Here is a 27,151-nt window from a genome sequence, read left to right on the forward strand (position 1 = left end):
GTCTCTGTGGTATGTACTGTATTTAGTGGCCTGTCAACATTTGTGTGTGTTTACTCGCAGTTTATGAGGACATGATTCGGTTTATGGACTATTGTATGCGACTAAACCTTAGCAGTAGCAAGCAAAACGGTTTTGCACGTCAGACTAGTGTAACGTTATACAGAGAACAGCAATGGAGTAACGCGCATTTAAATGACGAAGCACGCTTTGTGAGAACGCTAGGTTTATGTTTGGGTGGTTTTACAATAAACAAACTGACACCTATAGTGGTCAGCTAAACAAATGTATTTAAACACACACCATAGATCGCATGCTCCATTGATAAATTAACTAACGTTATACACGATCGTGTCGTTTACTGATGTTTACTTACGCGACGATAGCCAACAACAGACATTTGAAGCAGTTTTACTCACCGACTGCTTCCAAAGCAGGACGTGAACCTTTATCGTTGGGACCGCTCCGTCAAAAACACACTTCTTTGGTAAGTTAACTGTTGATTTCGTGAAGTCCTGACATCAGAGACCGTGGAGATCCACTTTTGCGACCGAAGCGTATGTTGTGACGCTTCCCGTCATTTCTGCGTTCAAATCGGTTCAAATGCAGCGCTGCCTTCCCGGTATGCTGTGCTGAAGAGTTGAAGTCGCTTGATGTCACCCATAGGAATAAAGTGGAGCGCGGCGCGACAGACGTGTTGCACGGACGACTGGATCTGCACCTGAGAGCAGTGTTTATGGGCGGCTGGAATCTAGTCACGTGCGCGCACCTTTCCGGGAGAAGAGCCCATACGGCCCATACAAGGACCTTCCACTCTGTCGACGTCAAGCCGAGCCATACTCGAAAAAAACTCTCCGAAACTTGTGAGAAACCGGAAGGAGTATTTTTGACACAGAAATACTCCATCAAACGTCCAACATTAGTTTTTGAAACTTTGTCTATGTTTAGGATGGGAATCCAAGTCTTTAACAGTGTAAAAAGCTCAGTATGCATGAAACAGCATTTCATCCCCCCTTTAATGTTGGGAATTTGTTGTTGCGTCGCCTCTCGCGCATCTAATGTAAACAGGAATGTGCCTGTTCGCTCGCGCCAGTGAAAGTTGGAAAGTTGCCTACCGGTAATTATTTATGGCCAATGTGTCAAAAAGACCGAAGCCCTCTGATACAGGAAAGATAAGGAATAAGGGGATAAAGACAGAGGTAAAGTGATGAAATGAATGAACAGTTTATCTAAATGCATTATCTAAATATGAATGTTTGCTAATTAATTCCAGTTATTTTTATCTTAAACTTTATATAAGCATCTGTTCTGGGTAATCAGAATCTGTAAAAAATCATGTCAATTGTTTATAAATATATATAATTTTTTTAATAGCCTAATGTTTTTACTCAGTTGTAATGCAATTGTAAGGGGACATGGCGTTTGTAAAATGTATTTTCTGAAATTAGTAATGATATTTATATACAGGTTTATCTAAAATAACTAAAAAATAAAATAAAATAAAATGCACACTAAATATAAACATTTCTTAAAAAGTTTAATTCATGGTGAAAACATGAGCATGCATAGTTTAGTGGAGGATATACCTACACACGCATTTTTGTATATATGTGTGTGTGTGTGTGTGTGTGTGTGTGTGTGTGTGTGTCCTTGTTTATATTACATTGTGGGGACCAAATGTCCCCATAAGGATTGTAATAGCTGATCGTAATCACTTTTCAAACGGCTCATTGAAAAGTTAGCCGGTCCCCGGCTTATAAATCATACAGGATGAGTTTTTTGGAGAAAGTAAAAATGCAGAAGGTTTCCTGTGATGGGTAGGTTTAGGGGCAGTGTGTGTGTGTGTGTGTGTAGGTTTAGGGGCAGTGTGTGTGTGTGTGTGTGTGTGTGTGTGTGTGTGTGTGTGTGTGTGTGTGTGTGTGTGTGTGTGTGTGTGTGTGTGCGTGCGTGATGTGTAGGTTTAGGGGCAGTGTAGGGGGATAGAAAATACGGTTTGTACAGTATAAAAAACATTACGTCTATGGAGAGTCCCCACAAAGATAGTGAACCAGACGTGTGTGTGTTTGTGTTTTTTTTATTTATTTTTATTTTAAATTATAAAAACAACCAACATTTAAAACCTTGATACAAGGGGCACCAAGTAAAATCTTGCCTAGGGCAGCAAATTGGTCAGGGCCAGCGCTGCTTTACATCATCCTAGCTCAAAATCAGTGCTTTACTGTCAAGTGCATTTCTATGTGACAAAAGTGCAATGTTAAATTTGCTAACTGCATTTGCAGTAAATGTATTTGTTTTATTTATGAATTTATTTATTCCAATTTAAGGCCCTAACCCCAGCGAGAACATTCACAGAGGAACTCGAGGGCCACATGGGCTGAGTTTGCCTAGGGCCGCAGCCCAGCCCTGGTTCAGGGATAGTGCTGAAATATTACCCAGTCATTATTATTATTATAATAAGTACATAGTAAGTACATGGGGAACAGGACTGTAAAATAAAGGCAAGGCAAGTTTATTTATATAGCACATTTCATACACAATGGCAATTCAAAATGCTTTACATAGAATTAGAATTACAATTTTTTCATAACAATAAAATTATTCTTATAATTTTTATAAGCCTACACTACACAGATCTATCCGTCAGAGCAGATCTAAACAGATCGTCCTCACGCCGGAGTGATATTTCTCAGGTAACTGTGTGCTTATATAGGTGAAACCATGTCTATTTAAGAACATATGCGTTGCATCTACATGTTTTAAGCCATCCATTACTGTAACATCATCGTTTCCATTCTTGGAGGCATTCCCTGTATCTGTGATTAAAATAGAAACATAAGAGAACCTTGATAGGAAGTGACCTTTAATACAGTTCAGTTCCTGTTTCTCATTTAGTGGGGAATATATTTATAAGCAGAATTAAACAGTGCTGCTAACCTAAACATATCAGAAAAGTACTGGACAAATTAAGCCAAACTGTAAAATAATCCATGACTAAGTAAACAGAACAAGTAAACTGCACTGAAAGTCTCTTATAAACTATTGTTTAATGATTACAGGTGCTCATGATTGTTTAAAGGTTAACCTGAACGTTAGGCCATCAGGAGGTGGTTTCCAGAGGGAGGTCTGTCAGTAATTACTGGCAGAAAATATAACCCATCTGCAGTTTTTGTTTAAAAAGTTCCCCAAAAGAGCAGTCAACACAAAAATGGGGAAAGGTGAAAATACTTTGAAGTATTCTGATGCATGTGAATAGTGCCTAATAAAGTAAAAAAGCATATAAAATGAAATATATATATATTTGTAAAATTCTGCTTGTAAGAAAGTCAATAGATCTAAAGTTGAAAAAATGTTAAGTAAAGAAACTTAAATAATTTTTTAAAATCATTTCAACAGACCAGGGTTATTATCGTTAATGAAAAATATTTAAAATATTAATGTTAATAAGATAAAAAAAAACTAAATGACAATTAGAAGAAACATGAAATAAAACTGAAATAAAAAAAATGAAACTGAAATAAATTAACTAAAATTATTAACTGGAAATAAATAAAACCATTTATAAAAATACATTTAACCTAAATAGCAATATATATATTTTATATAAAATTTTATTTGAGCATGAAACCGAAAAATAAAAGCTTTTAAAAGCTAAGTAAAAATGAAAAAACAAAAATAACATTGCAATAAACTTGTGACCTGCAGTGTAAATGTGGCCTAAGTGATTTAACCTGTATGGACTATTAAAGTCCTCATGACATCAAAATCGATCTTATTTACTTTGTTAGCACATATTACAGGTTTTAGGGTGAACAATTAATCTGTGCAATTTAATACATCGCAAAAAAACGTTTGCCGTGGTAATCTTTAATCAAAATCTGAAAAGCTACTTCCAGTCTGTTAATGGCGTTCCTTTTCATCTAATGTCAGTTTAACGGCTTGCATTTTAAAATGCGTAACTACTCTCCTGCAACCGTTCATCTGCTATGAGCGAGAGATGGAGAGGAGGAGCGCTGAGGTAAAACTGCCCTCTGTTCAATATTCAGTTTCACTTGAAAATACGTAACAGCACCGAAGAAAACTCACTCGCTACTTCCGGTTCACTGTGACTTTAAAACCTGTTTAGTCTTCATCTTTGTGTAAAGCCTTATCTGTTTATTCTTCATCTCTACTCTCACAGTCCAGCTATATTGGGTCCTAAAAACATACACCGTTTTGGTGAACTGATGCAAATGTATTGCTAAATAAATTGAAGACTGAATGGAACAATGGATGACAGTGTTAAACATCTGAAATACAAATACTGTGTGATTTCGTCTGAAATTTCCACCGTAAGGCAGGCGATACGATCTGCCATAATTCAGAGTATGTTTACAGCTTACAGGTGTGTTGAGGCTTCAAACTGTCCTTAAGAGGACATGATTACCATTTTATGCTAATTTCATCCATAATGTGTTTGAGGCCAAAATAAGTTCAACATGTACAAGGAATCTTACCAATGCATCTACAAAACAACAACAGCGCATCACACCCATGACGTACCTCAGAAAAGTCTCCGTTCTTACTGTGTGCTCGTGCCATGCTGTCCAGCCAGGTCCGCCTGAGCTCTGGGGTGCTGGCGTACGATCGGGCCAGACTGTACTGTAGGTCAAGCAGCATCTCCGGGTCTTTTTCGTGCTCGCGCATCTGAGCGGTGGCCATTAAAACCGTACGAATTCTCATCGTCAGACCCTTCACTTCAGATGGAAACGTTGTGGTCTGGGGAGACACACAGATTTCATGTTTTAAAGCTGTGGTTCTGTGTTTTTTTTAGGCTTGGTTGTGTTTATGGGGCGCAGTATAACATGTCTTAATACTTCTTTTTTTTTTTTAAGCCGTATTTTTCTTATATTTGACCTTTATTCCACACCGCTGTCTCCACTGTCCTTTGAACGGCTCGTTTGCTTCTATGAAGCCCATCCCTCCGAAAAACGCAATGGTCTTAGATTGGTTAGATGGCCAAATGTAGTTTGATGTATTTTTATTGGCTGAAGTGCCAAGCGCAGGTTGTCCGGAAACGCCACGCCCCTTCCCATTACGGGCAGAAGTCACATCTGCGGTGACTAGCAAGGGTTTATGATGTCACCAACCCGGGAAGAAGCTGTTGTAGTCCAAATCGGCCGTTTTTGTAGGCAATAAACTGCCATAACTTTAAAAGACAATATGTCTGTTTGCATTGAACTTTCAGCGCGGTAACTTTGCAGATACTGTTTATGCTCAAGCAGCAACATTACACACTAACTAAAGTTAAAAAAGTGAAATCGCATGGAACCACTCCTTTAAAAACAGAAGCTAGAATACTTGCCATTTTGGCAAACTGATAAACAATGTAAGTCTTATGGCGCAAGTCGCATGTCTCACAGCTTTAAAAAGAATGACTTGTATGTAAGAATGACTTTTAATTGGCGTGAAGAATGCTTTTAACACAGCTGAATGTGGTGAGCAGGGCGGGGTTGAGAGCCCTGGGAATGAAGCGAGGGCATCATGAGCATAACCTGCGTGCCACACCGACCGCGCTCCATTCCCAGAGCTCTCGGACCCACCCTGCTTGCCACATTACGCATCATTAAAATCTCTCTGAGAAAACTCTGAAAGGATGACAGTGCAAGATGAGAGAAGACCAGGTCTGGACTTGTTGTGCATTTTATTATGTTTATGTGCGGCGGTTGTCCATGAGGGGCTGTCACTTTACTTTAGTTTGGTTGTTTGTTTATTTTTGGGTTACACTTTACGCTGAACTCTCCCGCCTCTATCTTCACTGAACTATAAACCTCATTATTACGGAACTTTCGAAAATGTCTCACAAAAAAATTATTTTCATTTCCATTGCATTTTAGTGTTTAGAATTTTATTGCAGTTGTTTTTAAAATATTATCTGAGTCTAAAAATATTATACTGGGTAAACCCAGCCCAATGAGCCGGTAATTTGATTTCGCCCTGCAGCTCAGGCTGGAAACCTGTACATATTTTTATCCTGCTTGTTTTACAAATTCGCGGGAACCAATTATAAACCGGCTTATCCAGCTGGCGTGCTATTGACAGGTTTAACATAATGACGGATAGAGAGAAGTGATGCATTATTGGTCTGATTAGTTGAAGGACTATCCAATTGCATAGAGTGTTATTTAAACCATGCCTGTTTATCACGCCTCTTGTGCAGTTAAAATACAAAGCAGACTCCCAGACCAGTGTTCAGTTTTAAAAGATTGAGCTTGGTCTGGTGATAATGGTCAGCTGGGGACAAATTTGACTTCAAAAATTGCTGAGGATATGTGGGCCCCATCTGTATTATGGTATAATTTATATATAAAAAGGTAGTTTGACAAATGACAACAGATTGCAGCTTTTAAACTCGACCTCACCTTCATGGCTTTATCACTGTTGGCAAAGTTGTTGATGATGGACAGTGACTCCTGGAAACGCGAGCTGCCGGTCAGCGCCACATCAGCGATAAGCTGGCTCACAGCGATGATGATCTAGCAGTCAGAAAGGAAACATAGTCAAAATATCAATGCAATATTTTAGAAACATTCTTGGGTCACCCAAAAAAGCCACGTCTCAGGGATTGCTTTACCATTGTGCATGACTCAGAATTCCCAAAAATATGAATGAAGCTACGTTTTAAATAAATGAAAAGGATTTTTTTTCCTTTGCATTACTAGCTCTAAAATTATGTTTTGCAATTCGCAACAGAGGCGTGGGGTGAGACATGTACGAAAGTCGTACACACAAGAGTGTTTTAAGGACAAAAAAATTAACCAAACATGTGACATGTCAACAGCAACAAGAGCAAGATCAAATATTTCTTACGCAGATCCCCATGCAAAGATCAATCAAACAAAAAAACACAGAGGTATGCGTTAGGTATTCAGAGAGTGAAAGTGTAACCAAAAAGGTCAAAAGCAGTTTAGATCGGTCTAAAGCATTGCATGCATTGTATAAAGCAATGGTGTAGACACATGAAAGTGTAATGGAGCTGAAGAAAACAACAAGTGAATGTGGCTTGACCTGTCTCACTGCCACCATGAGGCTTTATTACGCTACAGCGATTGTTTTGCATGCTTATGCACCTTGAGCTAACCTTTTATGCTTTTTATAAGAGCACAGAAATGTGTTGTAACTCACCCCATCTAAGTTTGTGACACATCAGATGGAGAATTTTTTTAATTCCAAAACAACACACACGTTGGGTTATGTTTTCTTCACAAAAACGGTATATACTTTTAGTACATGGGAGCTCTAGAGTAATTCTACCTGGATGTCACGTCATTCATTAATTATCTATCTAGCCAATCATTATTCATCATCTGTAGTTTATAAGTTCTGTTCCCACTCATTACTACGTTTGCAGATACTAATACTGGGGTTCACCTTCCCTTCATCTTCAGACAGGAACTGCAAGCATCGCTACCCTTCAGATTCGGACAATGAACGGGGCCAACACCAAAGAACTTGATCAATTCATTAATTCGATACTTGCATACAAACTGTAAACAAATCTTATTCAAATTATTTCTTGCCTCCTGAATCTTTCGGGCAGAAATGGGGCGGCAGTGGCTCAGTGGTTCATGTAGGTTGTCTACAAACCAGAAGGTTGGTGGTTCAATCCCCGGTTCCACCTGACCAAGTGTCGAAGTGTCCATGAGCAAGACACCTAACCCCAGCTGCTCCCGACGAGCTGGATGGCGCCTTACATGGCTGACATCGCCGTCGGTGTGTGAATGGGTGAATGTGAGGCAAAATGTAAAGCGCTTTGGATAAAAGCGCTATATAAATGCAGTCCATTTCCATTTACCATTTAGAAATAGTACAAGGAGGCGAATTGGGACGCAGCAACTCGGAAGTAGCTAATTATAAAACCTACACACTCGATTTATGACATAATTCATATTAATTTTAATACTCACCCTCATGTCGTTTCCAACCCATAAAACATTCGTTCATCTTTGGAACACATATTAAGAGCTTTTTAACCCCCCTATAGACAGCGATTTAATTAACATCTTCAAGGCACAGAAAGGTAGTGAAGACATTGTTAAAATAGTCAATGTGACTACAGTGGTTCAACCTTAATTTTAAGAAGTGTCAAGAATACTTTTTGTGCGCAAAAAAACAAACAAAAATAACTTTATTTAACAATTTCTTCAGGTCTTTGTTAGTCTCCTAGGCTCCTGATGTAGTAAATCCAGTACAGCACTTCCGAGTTAAGCCAGCACGCCGGCTCACCATTGGCTTATGCTGTTCACGTGTAGCCTAGAAATCTAGTTGCTCTGGTTGGTTCTATCCAATTGTGTGCAGAGGGAGTTTGAAAGACAACCGTTTATCCGCCCCTCGGATTGAGCCCTGTCTATGGTGAGTTTCCAGACCAAACATCTTGATGTGGGTCTGGCTTATCAGGCTAGTTCACATGAGCACCACGACACATTTGTGTGATGCTGATGCAGGAGTTAACCGACGTAAACTGTGTAGGAAACTGACATTTTGTGCTTTTTGCACACAAAAGTATTATTGTCGCTTCATAAAATTAAGGTTGAACCACTGAAGACACATAGACGATTTTAACGATGTCTTTACTACTTTTCTGTGCCTTGAAAGTGTTAATTAAATTGCTGTCAATGGAGGGGTCAGAGAGCTCTTCATTTGTGTTCTGAAGATGAACAAAGGTCTTACGGGTTTGGAACGACATGAGGGCGAGTAATTAATGACAGAATCAAAATTTTGGGGTGAACTATCCCTTTACACCCACCATGGATTTCAGCAGTGCCGTGCTCCCCAGGTAAGTGACTCATACGCACACGGCCATCCACACGATGTAAAAAAAAAAAAACATGATTCATCAGACCAAGGTGCCTTCTTCCATTGCTCAGTGATCTAGATCTGATGTTCACGTGCCCACTGTTGGTGATTTTGGCGATGGACGGGGCCATCATGGGCACCCTGACTAATCTGCGGATATGCAGCCCCATACACAACAAACTGTGATGCACTGTGTATTCTGACACCTTTCTATCAGAACCATCAATAACTTCTTGAGCTACAGTAGCTCGTCTGTTTGATCAGACCACACGGGCCAGCCTTCGCTCCCCACGTGCATCAATGAGCCTTGGCCACCCATGACCCTGTCTCCGGTTCACTGCTGTTCTTTCTTTGGATGACTTTTGATAGACACTGACCACTGCAGACCGGGAACACCTCACAAGAGCTGCAGGAGATTCATTTCATTTGTCACCCCTTAAAGTGCTGGTAAATTATTTGCAGCAAAAACAGCTAATAATCTAGAAACTGTAAAAATGTCTGTAGATCTGTTTTAAGTTCCCAGTGGTGCAAACGTGCAAAATGCATGAATGAATCCCTTTATATTTTATGCAATAGGTTACAGTGCTTAAAAACCTCCCCCACATCCAAATGATCTTTTACCACTAAGTGTTGTGTAGGAGTTGACAGTTTAAAGACAAGGAAACAATAAAATGATGGGACAAGACATGTGCTGACATACTGTAACGATGGGATTCATAACCTCCAAAATAAACAAAGAAAGGAATGATGGGAATTCTCATGAGATTTGGTGAGCTTTCCAAGTAAAATACATAGTTAACGTAAAGGTCTTTTGCGTTTTCCAGTAATATGACCAGAAAGAGTAGCCTCCTTAGATATGCTCCTTAACGGCTAATCAAATGATGATGTGTGTAGATTTGCCTGAAATTGTCATAATACCTGTAAATGCATGCGCAGGAAGCTTTTCCTCTTGGTGTACTCAAAATTGTTCCTCATGAGCAGGTAAAGAAGGGCAGATGCCTCCCCACGCAGGACACTTAATTTAGACATACAGCACTTCAAGACTTCATAACACAGCGAACTGCACAGCGTTACACGGCCTCTGAAAAGGGGAACCTGGAACTAAAATATACATATGATTGAGACAAACACATCAATGTCCAAGTAGGCAAAAACTGGAACATTTTAAAAACATTGCATGCTGTTGTATTTAAAAGGCTGTGGTCATCGTTTAAAACTTTACTTCACCCAAAATAAACAGTAAATAATCGTAAAAAAGTCCTTTAAGTTTTTTCAAAAGAATTATATTGATCTCACCTTGATGATAAAGGCTCGCATCGAGGCAAAGATGTGTTTGATTGCTGCTTCCGATTGTCCGACTTTCAGTAAAGTGAGGTACGTGTCAAAGACCTTCGTCATCAGAGCATTGTGACCATCACTGTCCAGCAGCTGATTCTGTCAGGATCCGTTAATCACATTATCAGTTTATGGAAGGATCAATATATTTATATTTCTTCATTATGAACTCTAGAAGACAGATCGACGTGTATATAAAAAAATAAAAAAGTAAAAATAACATGTTTGGACTGGTGATTACCTTGAAGCTCTGAGTGAAGAGCGAGAGGACGTCCAGCACGGTAAGGCAGGCTTCGGTTGACATATTCCCCTCAAGCAAAGACTGGTGGTTGATCTCTCCATCTGTGGGGCCTCCAGCTGAAACAAGATTCCACAATTACACATTAATCTTAAAGGGTTAGTTCACCCAAAAATGAAAATATTATGTTTATCTGCTTAGAAAGCTTTAGAAAAAAAGAAAGTTAAAGCTTTCTTTAGTAGAACACAAATGAAGATTTTTAACCCCAACCGTTGCCGTATATGTTGATGTCTTAAAACACGAAACAACCAGTTTCTGCGAGAAACCTCATCACGAGCCGCAGGCTGTAATATGGATACGTATGTATGTGTTTTTTACTCACACATAGTGGCTCTCATATAAAAAAAACATTGACATGCATTATACAGCAACGGTTGGAGTTAAAAATCTTAATTTGTGTTCAACTGAAGAAACAAACACACCTACATGTTGGATGCCCTGTGGGTAAGCAGATAAACATAACATTTTCATTTTTGGGTGAACTATCCCTTTAAGATGCAAAATGAAAACAACTAGCTTCACTCACATGATTTATACAAATTCTGTAGTTCATTTTGTATCACAGACTGTTGCATTTTGTTATATGACGTTGCAGAATATAGCATAATAAGAGCAGGAAATCCTATAGCATAATGCATTGTTTCACAGGATGACATAACAGGGGAGCTCAGATTACCCATGTTCAGGGTCAATGAGGTGTCCATTGTGCTGAACTGCTGCAGCTTTGCTTGCATGAGGCTTCCTCGACCACGCAGAACCGGCATGGTCTGAGACTTCCTGTCGGTGGAGAAGAGTTTCGACACCCAGGGATCCTGACTCCTAAACAACACACACAAACAAAGATGCATTGTCCGCAACGGTGCTAATCTTGATAACAAGGTTTATTTGCAAACGCCTCCTGAATTAAAAGTGAAAGCTCTGGCTTTAATGACACAATATCAGGCAGCACAATGTCACAGTTGTGGTGGATGTAAATATGGGTGATCTGAATGTGGTTAACTCTTAAATTGTAAACATGTTGTTGTTGAGTCCTTATCATGCGTACCGGCTGATGTTTCGCCTGCCAACATAGCGGAACTGGACGATGGAGATCCTACAATCAGAGAAGACTGATTAGTCTCATCATGTGATAGAAAGCCAGATAAACAAAGAGACAAAGTAAAATATTTGAAGCCTTTTGGGATATCGCCTAAAAAACATACGCAGATTAAATTCCTCGATGCTATCAAATGTGACTTTGCGTGATGGTACGGCATAACTGGACTAACCAGCGGAGCGATCTAGTTGCACAGCATCAGAAAAGATGTTTTGATTGTTCTGAAATGCCTGACCAAAGTGGTCGGTATAATTCCCACCCAGAACAATACACGAATGCATTTCCAAACAGCAGGCGTTTATTACGTTACGTCTCCACGCTCTGAAGTGCAACTAATTTATTATATGCGAAAATTATCTTTTGCTACTTCCATTTTTCTTAATGATATTTAGCACCAGTTTATCAGGAAGTGATGATTTTCGGCTCGCTGGATGTAAACAGTGGTTTCAATTCAATTCAGCACTTTATTTGTCCCTAAGGTCCCCTTTGTTTGCAAATTTTTTATGCAATATTCCCAGTTAAAATGGCAACTTTGGATGCAAACATAGCTAGTGTCACCACAAGGGGCCCTAAAGTGGGAAAGGATGTAAACTGTCTTATGCACTTCTTATAACTTCAGTGCCTAATTGTGCATTCAAGTCATGTCGGAAAGGTCATATTTACACGTGCAACGCATATGAATGACACCACAAAGCCGTACAGTAAATACAGTAAGAAGCTCTGGATTGTCTTCAAACCCCGATCTTTGTGTTAGCCCATGTGAATGTGGTATGCGGAGTCACTGCAGTTACATCCACTGAGTGGCAAAAAGACTAATAGGGCAGCATTGAAATCCGTGAAAAACACACAAAACACATCTAAATGGTAAAGAGCATTGAGATTGACTGAAGAAGAGATTTGACAAGTAATCTGAGGTATATTTTTACAAACTGCTAAAAGCTACAGAAAAGAGAAGTAAATGGAGCGCTATAATTCACAGAAACAATTGAACTCCAGACAGTGAAACAAGATTTGCCATCATCATTTTGAGCCAATATTAGGAATTTTGGGGTTGGGCTAAAATCATGCCCTATATATTTTATATAGGCAACTCATTAATTAAATATTTAAGGATTAAGCATTTTTTTATTATCATTCCAAAAACATGGCACATGAGCTGAATTCTGTATAATTAACACCATTTAACACATACCAGCTTATATTCTGCATAATTAGATGTTTTTATATAAACTGACAAAAACTATAAACAAAATTATGGCTGGATGATATTTATTAGACCTATTTATTAGATGGATTTAGACCTACCTACATTATATTTACATAAGGTTTTCACAGGCAAATTTGCTTCATGCATTTCTCCGGCGTTGAAATCAGGCACATATAAATGTCAGGAGACACGATCATGGCTGCATGTCAATATCCTGGATCTTTGGGAAGTTGTAAGTAAAACTATCTTGAGTCCAGCCTTTAGTTTAAACAGCGATAATCATTTATTTTCGCAGTTTCCCCTATTAAATCAATTCATGCAGCAGCTCTTTTGCCACTCAGTCTGGCAACCCTCTATACTTAAAAGTATTTAACAGTGAAATATTAAGCAGCACAGCTGTTTGTGATTGTTGATTTAAAAAAAAATGTTTCATCATATTAAAATGATTTCTGAAGGATCATGTGACACACTGGAGAGTAAAGATGCTAAAAATTCAATAGAAACTGCAATTTTTCACTGTTTTGATCAAATAAATGTCGCCTTGTTGAACATATTCTTTCAAAAACATTAAACAAATCTTACCAACTTATCTTGTATGATTTACTATCTGATTGTGTAGGAACACATGAATAATTTGATCATCAAGTCTAACAAGGACCACACCTTAAGAGACCGTTAGTATGTCACTCACTCGAGAAGACTGAGGAAGTTCATGATGTCTTGAGGATTGACTTTAGCCCAATAGGCCATCAGGGTGTCTACAGGAAGACATTGGGTAAGACAGAAACAAAAGAATTAACGCAACATACTGCAACTCCTCTTCCTATTACAGAGTTTTGGGAAACCTAGACAATGAATCCACAATGAACCAATGACCCTTTCACTCATTCATTATTTCTACATATATTTTTTTTTCATAGTGATTACTGGAATGGATTTCAGATGACAAATTGTGGATTCAATAGGTTTTAATTAATATATGTACTGGTACACTAATGTCTCCAATAAGAACCTCAGAAAGGAAGTGATGGGCACTTGTTTTACTCTAAACAGGAACTAACCACATCTAGCCGATGTTGTGAACGCTAGTTTAGAGCAGAGAAATACTAGTCTAGAAAAACATATTCAATAGGAACTTATGTGATTTTCTCCATCCTTTAAATCACAATTCCAGGTTTTCTACAACTGCTGAAACCCTAGATCTAAGACCAAGCACCAACTTGTTTAAATCAGTGTCTCAATCTTGCTCCAGCACTTCACGTTTTACGTGCCTCCCTTAATCACGTTAGATCAAGCATTGCTCAACAAATGAGGCGCTAAGCTGACGTGGGAGTCTTCTGAACTGTGTGGCGCCGGAAGAGCCAAAGAGCACGACTGATAAACCCTGGTTTAAAGTTATATCTGTTATAAGAGGACAGGTTTCCAACAGAGCTCCAGAGGATATTCAGCTTTCCACAGAATTCAAACAGCTGCCACACATCGCTCACGTGAGCTCACATTTGAGTACAACAGCAATCTGCCCTGTACAAGTCAAGTCAACTAATTTGTATAGCACTTTTTGGGGTCATTTTGAAATTATTGTTTCACAAACAAGTCTTAAATCTAGTACCAGTCTAAAATGCATGTTTGAGTTGTTTTGAGGCTACAATCATCACTTTAATTCTGCCTGTCTTCTATGATGATAACCGAAGGCTGAAGTGTGCTTACCGTCTGACAACGTTCTTACAATGTGCAGGTAACACAGAAGCAGCCCTTTGACCTCATACGGGCCCAAACGGCCAGCGGCGGGTACAGTGCTCATGGTGGAGCCGCGCCTGTGTAACTGAGCAGAAAAGGGAGAAAAATGATGCATGTGTGGAATGTAAATAAGGAAACAAGCACCGTTGGGGTAACAGAAATACAAGTTTAGCCCTTATGTTGTGTTTGGGTAAACTTGACCCGGAGATGATTTCCTTTGTTTTGTTTTTTGAAAATGATACCAAATTGGACTAAATTTTTTTGACTTATCCCGTATCACTTTTTCCCGAACTTTTTTTTCTCCTTATTACACTAGTGGTGTTCCCAGTCAAAAATGAACGGACTACAAAAAAATAGCTTATACATCTTTCGTTATGCTATATTATCACCAAATATTATTATTTATTGACTCTTCATTGACCTCAATGACCACCTTATATGATGAGCTTATATTGGTCAAAAATGACCATCCATTGAAAATGGGAAATCGAAATTAAGAGAAACATTTAGTGTTCATAAGCCCGTTTGTCATGTACTCAGACTTGTTGATGTTTGGATAAATGCACCCTCACACTCTCTCACACACACTCACACCACCCACACACATACACACACGTAGTGTTTCCATGTTTTATAACTGAGCAGAAGAGGAGGAAAAATGATGCATGTGTGGAATGTAAATAAGGAAAGAAGCACCGTTGGGGTAACAGAAATACAAGTTTAGCCCTTATGTTGTGTTTGGGTAAACTTGACGCGGAGATGACCCCTTTGTTTTGATTTTTGGACTAAATTTTTTTGACTTTGCTCACACAGGGTATCACTTTTTCGCGAACTTTTTCCTCACCTTATTACACTAGTGGTGTTCCCAGTCAAAAATGAACGGACTGAAAGAAAATAGCTTATACATCTTTCGTTATGCTATATTATCACCAAATATTATTATTTATTGACTCTTCATTGACCTCAATGACCAATGCTTATATTGGTCAAAAATGACCATCCATTGAAAATGAATATGGGAAAATCGAAATTGAGAGAAACATTTAGTGTTCATAAGCCGTTTGTCATGTACTCGGACTTGTTGATGTGTGGATAATAAATGCACCCTCACACTCTCTCACAGACACTCTCACCACACACACACACATAGTATTTCCATGTTTAATGGGGACTTTCCATAGGCGTAATGGATTTTATACCGTTTTCTATCCCCTTACACTGCCCCTGCCCCTGAAACTACCCATCACAGGAAACATTCTGCATTTTTACTTTATCAAAAAACTCATCCTGTATGATTTATAAGATGTTTTCCTCATAGGGACCAAAAAATGTCCCCACAAGGACAAGGATTTCAGATATTGCCATCTTTGTGGCGACATTTTGTCCCCCATAACGTAGGGATTACCAGCCCACACACACACACACACACACACACACGCGCGCACGCGCACGCGCACGCACACACACACACACACACACACACACACACGTCGTGTTTCCATGTTTTATGGGGACTTTCCATAGGCGTAATGGATTTCATACTGTACAAACTGTATATCTTATCCCCATACACTGCCCCTGCCCCTAAACCTACCCACCATAGGAGACATTCTGCATTTTTACTTTCTCAAAAAAACTCCTTCTGTGCGATTTATAAGATGTTTTCCTCATGGGGACCTAAAAATGTCCCCACAAGGACAAGGATTTCGGATATTGCCATCTTTGTGGGGACATTTTGTCCCCATAACGTAGGGATTACCAGGTCACTCACTCACACACACACACACACACACACACACACACACACACACACACACACACACACACACACACACACACACACACACACACACACACACACACACACAATTACAAGCTATTTTTAAAAGGCCATTTTTTTTTACCGGGAACATCAAAGGTGTTTCAGGGTTTTCACAGCATAAGGTTAAGTAAATGATATCATTTGTATATATTATGTGGTGCGCACTACTGTTCTAAAGTGTTTCATGTTTTTGAAAGAAGTTTTTTCCATTACAATTAAAAATGTACAATAATTTGTGAATTTCAATTTTAAATGTAACATTCCCCAACACTGAGATCTGTTGAAAAAACCATGGCTGCTTCAGTTTCACCTCATTGATGTCTGGAGTGCCAGGATCTCCATACATTGAGCCTCTGGACTCTCCTTTCCTAACGTGTCCATTCTGGGCGACAACACCGGCTGTGAAACACACAAACAAATGCAGACTGTGTGTTTGTCTGTTATTTGTAACTTCTGTTGCCATAAAACTTTGATACTCACTAGGTTCCTTATCAACGATAGTGCTGCTTCTGCGGCTGTCCACTGACAAATCATCGCGGTACTAGAGGAGCATTAGAAAACAGGAAGTGAATCTTCAAGGTTAACATTTACACTAGGACACTCCATTTAAATGTAGCACTCACATGTCTTGAGTTATACAACAAAAGTGCAAAAGTAAACCCAATAGGTAAATACTAAAACAACACACACCCACAACCAACAGACACTGCTGATAAGATAAAACAACTAAGACATAGGACAATAACTGGTTCATCTGTAAACTCTAAGACAGCACATATATTTTATTTGACTGAATCAGATTCTACTTATAATTCCATAAAGCTAAAAATAACAATATGCAAAATGTCCCATTTCGAAAGTATCAGATGGACATTTGAAAGTCGAATGAATGCATGTATGTGTATAAGTTTCTATTAACATTTCATTTTAATGTTTCTGTTAAAATAACAATAAAAACATCAACTAATGCCTGTTAATATTTTCTAAATACCTCTGATTTGTGTGTTATCTTTTTGGACGGACATCAGTGAACAGTTTCAATCCATTCAGCAATGCACATTGCATAAAATATTGATGGCAGAGAACAGATGAAGACTGAGTCACTGTTGATCACAGATAAGCAAGAAATGGGCGTTTACCATGAGGCCGAGGCCATTTCTGCAGAGTTGCCTGGGGCTGTTCATCTGACTCAGGTTCTGGTAGAGCAGCTCAAACAGCGGCAGGTACAGCAAACAGATGCGGGCCTGCTGGTTCTGTCATGAGGTCAATAGTACATTAAGGATTATGACAGCAGAAAGAATGGAAGGCATTGTACATCACTTATCAATGATTGCTAAAGCAATTGATTTTCCATTAGTGTTTGTTTCACTGTGTATATTTCAACACTTACTCTGTCCGCGCGCCCTGCGGGTTTCAAAGAACAACATCTACTTTTCAAAAGCTTCCATGACTTTAACTTTAATGCAGAAACAAACTATGTGAACAATAATATTGCTATGTGTTACACAATATTGATATTGCGATTGATGCTGCTGCTTTTGTTACTGCTGATATTTCTGCTGCTTCTGCTGTTACTGCTGATATTTCTGCTGCTGCTGCTGTTACTGCTGATATTTCTGCTGCTGCTGCTGTTACTGTTGATATTTCTGCTGCTGCTGCTACTGCTGATATTTCTGCTGCTACTGTTATTGCTGATATTTTTGCTGCTGCTGTTATTGCTGATATTTCTGCTGCTGCTGTTATTGCTGATATTTCTGCTGCTGCTATTGCTGATATTTTTGCTGCTGCTGCTGTTACTGCTGATATTTCTGCTGCTGCTATTGCTGATATTTCTGCTACTGTTATTGCTGATATTTCTGCTGCTGCTATTGCTGATATTGCTGCTGCTGCTATTGCTGATATTTCTGCTGCTGCTATTGCTGATATTTCTGCTGCTGCTATTGCTGATATTTCTGCTGCTGCTATTGCTGATATTTCTGCTGCTGCTGTTATTGCTGATATTTCTGCTGCTGCTATTGCTGATATTGCTGCTGCTGCTATTGCTGATATTTCTGCTGCTGCTATTGCTGATATTTCTGCTGCTGCTATTTGCTGATGCTGCTATTGCTGATATTTCTGCTGCTGCTATTGCTGATATTTCTGCTGCTGCTATTGCTGATATTTCTGCTGCTGCTATTGCTGATATTTCTGCTGCTGCTACTGCTGATATTTGCTGCTGCTGCTATTGCTGATATTTCTGCTGCTGCTGCTATTGCTGATATTTCTGCTGCTGCTGCTATTGCTGCCATTTCTGCTGCTGCTATTGCTGATATTTCTGCTGCTGCTATTGCTGTAATTTCTGCTGCTGCTATTGCTGATATTTCTGCTGCTGCTATTGCTGATATTTCTGCTGCTGCTATTGCTGATATTTCTGCTGCTGCTATTGCTGATATTTTTGCTGCTGCAGCTATTGCTGCCGTTTCTGCTGCTGCTATTGCTGCTATTTCTGCTACTGCTGCTATTTGCTGCTGCTGCTATTGCTATCATTTCTGCTGCTGCTATTGCTGATATTTCTGCTGCTGCTGTTATTGCTGATATTTCTGCTGCTGCTATTGCTGATATTTTTTGTTGCTGCTGCCATTTCTGCTGCTGTTATTGCTGATATTTCTGCTGCTGCTATTGCTGATAATTCTGCTGCTGCTATTGCTGATATTTCTGCTGTTGTTATTGCTGATATTTCTGCTGCTGCTGTTACTTTTGATATTTCTGGTGTTATTGCTGATATTTCTGTTGCTGCTATTGCTGTTGATTATTGCTGCTGTTGCTGCTATTGCTGTTGATTATTGCTGCTGTTGCTGCTATTGCTTTTGATTATTGCTGCTGCCGTTGTTGTTGCTGATATTTCTGCTGCTGCTGCTATTTCTGCTGATATTTCTGCTGTTATTATTGCTGATATTTCTGCTGCTGCTGTTACTTCAGATATTTCTGGTGCTATTGCTGATATTTTTGTTGCTGCCATTGCTGTTGTATTATTGCTGCTGCTGTTATTGTTTTTGATTATTGCTGCTGCTGTTGTTGCTATTGCTGTTGATTATTGCTGCTGCTGCTATTGTTTTTGATTATTGCTGCTATTGCTATTGATTGTTGCTGCTGCTGTTGCTGCTATTGGTGCTATTTCTCCTGCTGCTGTTATTGCTAAAATGGCTGCATCTGCTATTGTTGATATTGCTGCTGTTATTGCTGTTGATTATTTCTGATGCTGCTGTTATCGCTGAAATTGCTGCTGCTATTGTTGATATTGCTGCAGCTGTTATTGCTGTTGATTATGGATGCAGCTGTTATTGCTGATATTTCTGCTGCTGCTGTTATTGCTGTTGATTATGGCTGCTGCTGTTATTGCTGACATTTCTTGTTTTTTTATTTTTTATATGATGTTGCTTTAACAGCTAAGGAAGTTTCAAATCTAAAAACCACACCAGGTTCACTGTGTTCTGTACATTTCCCATGACACTATTTACAGATGTTCTGGCACCAGCAGTAGCTGAGTCACAGTGTAACAAAAAAAAGTTGTTCAGAGCAAAAGGATCACAGTGACTTCTGAAGAAATACGATTGCAGCAGGACCTCGAGAGCCGTGTCTGTGGCAACGATCTGGAACTTTAATCTGGATGCACTAAGTCTGGCATTTGCATAACAGACAGATGTCTGTCTGAGGTAAATGCAAACACAATGTGCAGCGGTTACTTGCTATGGTGACAACAGCATGGACACAACTCGAGGATTTCTTTGTATTGTTGTTGGCCACCCACCTTGATAAAAGATAAAATGCAAATGCCACACATTTCAATAACATCGACCTGCTTATTCATTGTGGTCATCCCAAATTTGCATGACTTCCTGTGCGTGATATACTGTAGTGGGCAAAAGTGATGTCCAAAGGAGATTTTTGTTTTAAATAACCTAAAGTTAGATTAAACCATAAAAAATATAAGGGGGAAAAAAAATATATAGGTTGAAATCTACAAGATATTCGCAAGACGTGTTCTTTAATGGTCCATCTAAAAACACATGCTGTGACGCCAAACTATTTTCGAAAGTATGTGAAGTTCGTGACTCCATTGTTGCAGTAAACTTGAAAAACGTGAATGAAAAATGTATAGATCTACGCCTGCTGATGCAGGGACATCAACTTTACATTTTCATGCCTCAACATGACGCGGAACAAACCAAACTGTAATTTGTTGTGTCACATGTCATTCAAATGTCCTCTTGGGTGGTCCTTGTTTAATGTACCGGTATTTAATATACTTTATAGGGATTCAATTTATGTAAAAAGCGTGCAACGTATGACGTCGGACGTAGCGTAAGTATATTGAACTGCGAGAGGAGTTACTTTCTTCATAAGCTGAATACGAAAGGCGGTCTGGCGGCAGCTCGGCTTCAGAAGGCCTTTATTAACACCCTGGAGTCCTTTTATAATGGATGGATGCACTTTCTTGGGCTTCAAAATTTGGGCTGTCATTCACTGTTATTATAAAGCTTGGATTGGCCAGGATATTTTTAATATAAGTCTGATTGTTTTCTTCTGAATGAAGAATGTCATATACACCTAGAATGGCTTGAGGGTGAGTAAATCATGGGGTAATTTTCATTTTTGGGTGAACTGTCCCTTTAATAGGCCTACAGTTATTTGCAATTGCAAAACTAGGTGAACAGGTGTTTTTGGAGTAAGATCAACTTCTTTTTCAAGAGATACTTCCTCTTCTTGACAGGGTTGCGATTCTCCATGTAGTAAACTTTAGGGGCGAGGCTTCTAAAGCAAGGCGAGATATTCAAATGACGATTGTTTTGAGCTGCCACATTTATCAACGTACGATTAGATTGACTGGGTACAAAGTAAGATGTAAGATGATTTCTGCACTAGTTTCTAGGTTATATTGATAAATGAGGCCACTATACTATTTCCGATCACGCTGCATGCACATTTGTAAGATGAACACAAATGAACCAGGCTTCGATAGAATCAAGTGAGCCTGAAACTCACAGACCAACACTGCGGGGGAAGCCCTGAACAATCACATGAAGGGTATGCACCCAGTGTGAAAGGCCCCTTAACATTAACAGTTATGTAAAGTTGCACATGCAAAACAGCAATCATCCTTCTGGGGTAAAATAATGACACTATTCAGTTCAGCAGCAGCAGGAAGGAAGGGAAGAAGTCCCACTTGTAAAATGAGACGCTTGCATAACTTACCTTAAAAGCATTGTATCTGTCGTCCATGGCATGTTTGATCATGAGGTTCTTGAGAGCGGCCACAGCCAGCTGTCTGATCTCTGGGCAGCCCTGGAGTCCATCAGCCACCTCTCGCAGAAGCAGACCCACCAGGAAATGGTTCTTGCAGTAGTCCTCGGTCAGGCTGTACTCCAAACTCTGATCTGAAACACATCCTTTGAGGGTCAGCAATGTTTTCTACTAGTAATATTTACTAGACTTTGTGTGTGCAATTTGTGGGGCCTTTTAGTAGAAACTATCAAGCAACACTTATATCTCATGCATCCTAAAGACGCAATACTTTGGCAAATGCAAATGGTACTTAACATACAGGTGTAACAGGTGACTCCTGTGTTAAGTCACTAATATTTGTGATAGTGAAAAGCATCCAAATGAAAAGACTGCCTAAGTTTTGATGGCTGACTACATGTGTTTTCCGAAGGCTGACTTCACAGCATTCCAGACATCACACAAAAAACAGAAACAGAAACCAACGAGTGACAGAAAAACCTTGTGTTTAATTCCATTGTTTTCTTTTTTAGAAAACCAGTCATGTGTTTCCAGCTAACTGTTTTGGGTGAATAATCTCAAATGCTGATGACACTTTTCCCCCCCCAGAGTTCATCCTCGTGCTGCTTCAGATGTGCATGCCCTTATTCATTTCATTCTGCACAAAATCTTCACACCTTGAGAAGCGGATCAGTGAACAAACAGATACAGTCAGCCAGTTCTTTTAAACTGGACTAAATGAATAAGAGTTTAGGTCACTGGTTCAATGATTCAGTCTCAGCGGTATGCTAGGCATTTAAAAGTTTGGGGTCAGTTCTGTTTTTTAAAGAAATACTTTTACTCAGCATGGACGCATTAAATTGATCAAGCACTACATTCAAATCATTTATAATGCTACATGGTAATTCTACTTCAAATAAATGCTGTTCTTTTAAATGTTTTAAATGAAAACGAATCAGGGTTTCCACAAACAAAAATTAAGCAGCCTTACCGTTTTTAACATTGATAATACTAAAAAATGTTTCTTGAGCAGCCAAATCAACATATTAGAACAATTTCTGAAGACTGAAGTAATTCAGTTTTGCATCACAGGTATGAATTACATTTTAAAGTGCCTCTCTTATGGATTTTTGAAAATGTCCTTTCATGTAGTGTGTAACAGTTCTAGGTGCAAAGTTTTAAATCGGAAAATGCAGCGTATATTAAGTTATTGTCTCTCAAAAGTAAGAGGCGACTGAGTAATTTAAAACAAAATGCAAGCCATTTGATTGTGACGTCAAGATGAAACATTTGCATTTTGCCTGTCTACTTATTGCGCACGCAGACACCAGGGAAAACTTGAACCACCTCAAATACTGCAACTGTATCCTGTGGATACTGGATAGAGAAGACAATGTAATGTGCTATACAATGTGTTTATTGGGTTTCATTTTGTGTAGGTCTGGTTCATCCCAAAGGATGGAGCAAGATTTCTTTTGTGAACTTGAATGTAACATCAGTCATTCATAGTGCTAACATATGCACTCTTATACAGTTCTCACATGTGCACCGCAATAAATTAGAAACACACACACACAGAAACACACACACACACACACACACACACAGGTTTGTTGATGGACACACACTACAGCTGAAACATTTCAATGTACCTCAAAATGAGTAGCATCACTGAGAAACAAACTCGAGGTTCGCGCTCTTCTAATGTTTCATCGCTTCGGACTCACGCTGTAAAATCGACTACATTGTGACTGTCTTTACACTGTACTATCACTGAGCTCCGGAAGCCTCCGGACGCTGGACAGAGCTGGAGTTTAGTTATGATAATGTACGTGGTAGACCGATCACAACAGACCAATCAGAGCAGAGTAGGCTCGTGGAAAGGAGGGATTTAGAGAGACTGAATTTTCCGTCAAGTCGTTTGAGAATCATTGAACATTGTGGTGATGTGCAATGTATATTAAGGAGACCTTTGATGCATGTAAACCTGTTGTTGGAGACCTCCAAAACAAAATTAGGAAACTTTAAAAATAGCATAATATTTAGGGCACTTTAGAATATATTAACATAAAAAAAGTTATTGTAAATTGTAATATTATTTCACAACATTAACTGTATTTTTGATGTAGTATTTTTGTATTTTTTGATACGTGCAGTCTTGGAGAGCATACGATATATCTTTCAAAAACATAAAAATAATCTTGACCCCAAACTTTTGAACTGTGTTGTATGCCATATCTTCTACATCTACAGCGCTTAAAGGCACAGTATGTAAGATTCACCACTAGAGATCACTTATTCAAAACAATAACAAAGGCGTCGCTTGATGGCGCGATAAATGAATGATTCGGAGTTGACATGTTTTTGACTGCCGCAGTGAGACGTTGCCACTCCTTTCGCTTTGTTGTTTGTTTATTTTATGATTAAAGTTATGTTTAACATCTGCCTCATTTACAGAATTTTATTTCATTCTAGTGAAACAGCTGCAAGTGCTGATTTTATACTTATGCAGGTCACCTATACTGACAAATTAAAATTGTGGGGTAATGCAGCGCTGTTTTACTTGGTTAAAACAATCATGCTCCTTATATGCCCCATTAACTAAAAACCTTATGTTTACTCCTTCAATATTAGATAAAGCCTTCGATATCTGGGTTAAGAGTGGGATCTGTACATTACAAGATCTTTATATTGAGAACACCTTTGCATCTTTTGATGAGCTGGTTAATCGATTTAAGATTCCCAGGTCCAATTTCTTTAGATTTTTGCAAGTAAGGAATTTTTTGGTTTCACATACTGATTGTTTTCCTTCACATCCTCCTGCATCTCTATTAGACTCTATCTTTAAGGTAGTAAAAGGGAAAGATCCAAAACAAGCCATTGGTAGAATTTATAATCTCCTGATTCAGCATTGCCTGACAGATTTAGATTACCTAAAAAATGAATGGGAGAAAGATTTGAACGAACGCATTTCAGAGACAATGTGGCAGAAAATTATTACACGGATCTACTATTTGTCAACGTCATATGCAGGGATGGGCAGTAGATACATGTATTTAAAATACGTATTTGAAATACAAAATACTATTTTGTATTTTAAAGCCTTTGGAAAAAAATCGAATGTAATTTGTATTTAAATCCATTTAAGATGAGTATTTTTGTATTTTCAAAACACTCAAAATACTTTGAGCCAGTCAACCTCTTTATCAGGAGCTGTTTTCATGCATCTACTAGTTCAGACCATAGACTGTAAAAAAATATGGACGTAGTGTCCGTTAGAGGGCTGCATTGGGATTGAGTCCCGCAGGACCCAACGCAAATCTCGCGGGAGCGGGCGGTTTGAATTTTGCTGCGGGCGGGAATGGGCGGCTAAAAAAACCACAGCGGGATAGGGAGGTTGCCTAACGCCATGATGGAGATGTCAATAGATGATGTAGAAAAGAACCTCAAACGAGGTTTACAGCACAAAAGCTAAGCAAGGAAAGTCTGACATTTGGAGAAGTTTCTCAATTGTTTGTGATAAAGATGGAAAGGAGCTGGATTTTGTTCATTGTGACAAATGTGCAAAAATACTCATCTACAATGGGCACAAATCCAGCACGTCTGGGTTGAGGCGACACACCTGCTCTGTTCTCTCCGGTCAAAGTTTTCATGTAGCCTAGTTTATCATATTATGTATAAATTTTTTATATTTTGTTGCAAAGCAGTCTATTTTTATGTGCAAAATTTTTGATAAAAATGAAATAATATTTGAATGTATTGTGTGTTTTGTCTTTTTTTTTTTTTTTTTTTTTTTACGAAACAAACAACCCCGTGCATCTCTTTAATAATATCAATACAAATAGGCCTACATGTTTTTTTTTCCTGCGGGACGGGAGAAGAAACAAAATCAATGCATCTCTATTATTGTGCGGGAATAAATTCTCAGAGTTTTGCAGGTGCGGGCGGGAGTGGACATACATATTGTGGGAGCGGGCGGGAGTGTAACACATACGTTGCGGGAGCGGGCGGTAATGGTCAGAAATTCAGCGGGCGCGGACGGGCTGAAGAAAACAGTAGGGCTCTAGTGTCCGTGACGTCACCCATAGGATTCCGATAAGCCGTTCTGAAGCTTAAAGTAGGGGCGAGCTGGCCATTGCCATCTTTCGAGAAGAGTCATCGCGTGTCACTTCCGGATAACAGAAAATGGGCAAAAAGGCGGGATGTGGGCGGAGCTTAGGTGACGCAATGACTATAGACGGCGGATAAATGGCTATCCACCTGTCACTCAAAGTAACCACACCCTTAATTATGCAGAATTTTAATGCTTTATATAATGTGAACGAATGAGTAATAAAAAAAATTCACCCCCCTCAGTTGTCATGAAGGTCAAAATTAGCAGTATAGGCCAAAACCACAATTTGTACCATGTGTTGTACAATTTAAGTTGGTACATCGACTCCATTGGTCGAAGGTTAGGTTATCTAAATTCAGACCAGAATTAGATCCCATTTGTGATAGATGTAGGCAAGCTCCTGCAGGCCTTTTACACATGTTTTGGACATGCCCAAGTTTGTAGAACTTTGTAGATCTCCTTTTCTTGCTTTATTTGGTGTTACACCACAGAACATGCACCTGAGCAGCCATAATTGTAAAATGATGGCCTTTTGCACACTTCTTGCCAGAAGATTAATATGGTTTAAATGGAACGACTCTCTTCCTCCCACTTTTTCTCATTGGATTAAGGAGATTATGCAGTATCTTAAACTAGAGAAAATAAGATACTCTCTTCAAGGGTCTGTCCAGAGATTTTATGCAATCTGGCAACCCTTCTTGACATTCGCTGAAAAAACCAAGTAGAGAATACTGTCCCACAATTATTATTTTTTTCATCTATATATGTATTTTTCTCTATTTCATGTCTATGTATGTATATTTATATATCCTTTTCTAATAATCTTTACAAGTGTTTTATTTTTTACTGTATATACCCAATCATTTCTGTCTGATGGGTAGAGGGATGGGTTGTGTTGGGGTTTTGTTGTACACTGTACTGTTTAATTTCTCCTTTGTTTGTTTTTTTGTGGTATATTGTAAAATCTTGAATTAACAAACCTTGTTAAAAAAAAAAAAAAAAAAAAACAATCATACTAAATACATCTGAGTGTGTTGAAAGCTATGATGTTACTCGGTTGTTGCACAATTGTCTTGTGTTGCTAAATGGCATGCAGTTCTTTTTTTTATTCTTTTTTTTTATTGTAGGTATGGTGACTTACAAATAAAGCTCGCTCTGATTATTTTATGTTAGCCACTTAACAAAATAGTGTTGTCTCTGAGGCATGATACAAACATGTTACTCGCGGTAAATCAAGAAAACAACAGATTCAAATAATAAGCCTAACTGTGTTGAGCGATATTACAGTGATTCGTTTTCTGTCGATGAAGGTCTCAAACGGTTTCTCACCTGTCTATTAAAACACGTCGTATATTAAAGTGTCTTTGTTGTTTCCATGGTTTCTACAGAAATCAAATTTCAGGGGTAGCACGAATATGACATCACTAACTGGCAACGCAGACACTGGCCTTTAT

The 27,151-nt window shown here is 38.8% G+C and overlaps 1 protein-coding gene across 3 annotated transcripts in view; it reads right to left on the reverse strand.

The window, feature by feature from the left end:
* Positions 1–27,151, reverse strand: part of dock11 (dedicator of cytokinesis 11) — a 128,550-nt gene that overhangs the window by 35,057 nt on the left and 66,342 nt on the right. For all 3 annotated transcript variants that reach the window (XM_067445448.1, XM_067445433.1, XM_067445442.1), the window contains 13 exons: positions 21,557–21,738; positions 17,464–17,577; positions 16,805–16,865; positions 16,635–16,723; positions 14,473–14,587; positions 13,457–13,523; positions 11,508–11,555; positions 11,139–11,281; positions 10,406–10,521; positions 10,126–10,263; positions 9,748–9,930; positions 6,396–6,509; positions 4,537–4,752 (listed from right to left, as the gene is read on the reverse strand). In XM_067445448.1, coding sequence (XP_067301549.1) covers positions 4,537–4,752; positions 6,396–6,509; positions 9,748–9,930; positions 10,126–10,263; positions 10,406–10,521; positions 11,139–11,281; positions 11,508–11,555; positions 13,457–13,523; positions 14,473–14,587; positions 16,635–16,723; positions 16,805–16,865; positions 17,464–17,577; positions 21,557–21,738 — 1,586 coding nt within the window. The remainder of the gene's footprint in view (positions 1–4,536; positions 4,753–6,395; positions 6,510–9,747; positions 9,931–10,125; positions 10,264–10,405; positions 10,522–11,138; positions 11,282–11,507; positions 11,556–13,456; positions 13,524–14,472; positions 14,588–16,634; positions 16,724–16,804; positions 16,866–17,463; positions 17,578–21,556; positions 21,739–27,151) is intronic.

The sequence above is a fragment of the Pseudorasbora parva genome, chromosome 1, assembly GCF_024679245.1.
Source record: "Pseudorasbora parva isolate DD20220531a chromosome 1, ASM2467924v1, whole genome shotgun sequence".
NCBI classification, from domain to species: domain Eukaryota; kingdom Metazoa; phylum Chordata; class Actinopteri; order Cypriniformes; family Gobionidae; genus Pseudorasbora; species Pseudorasbora parva.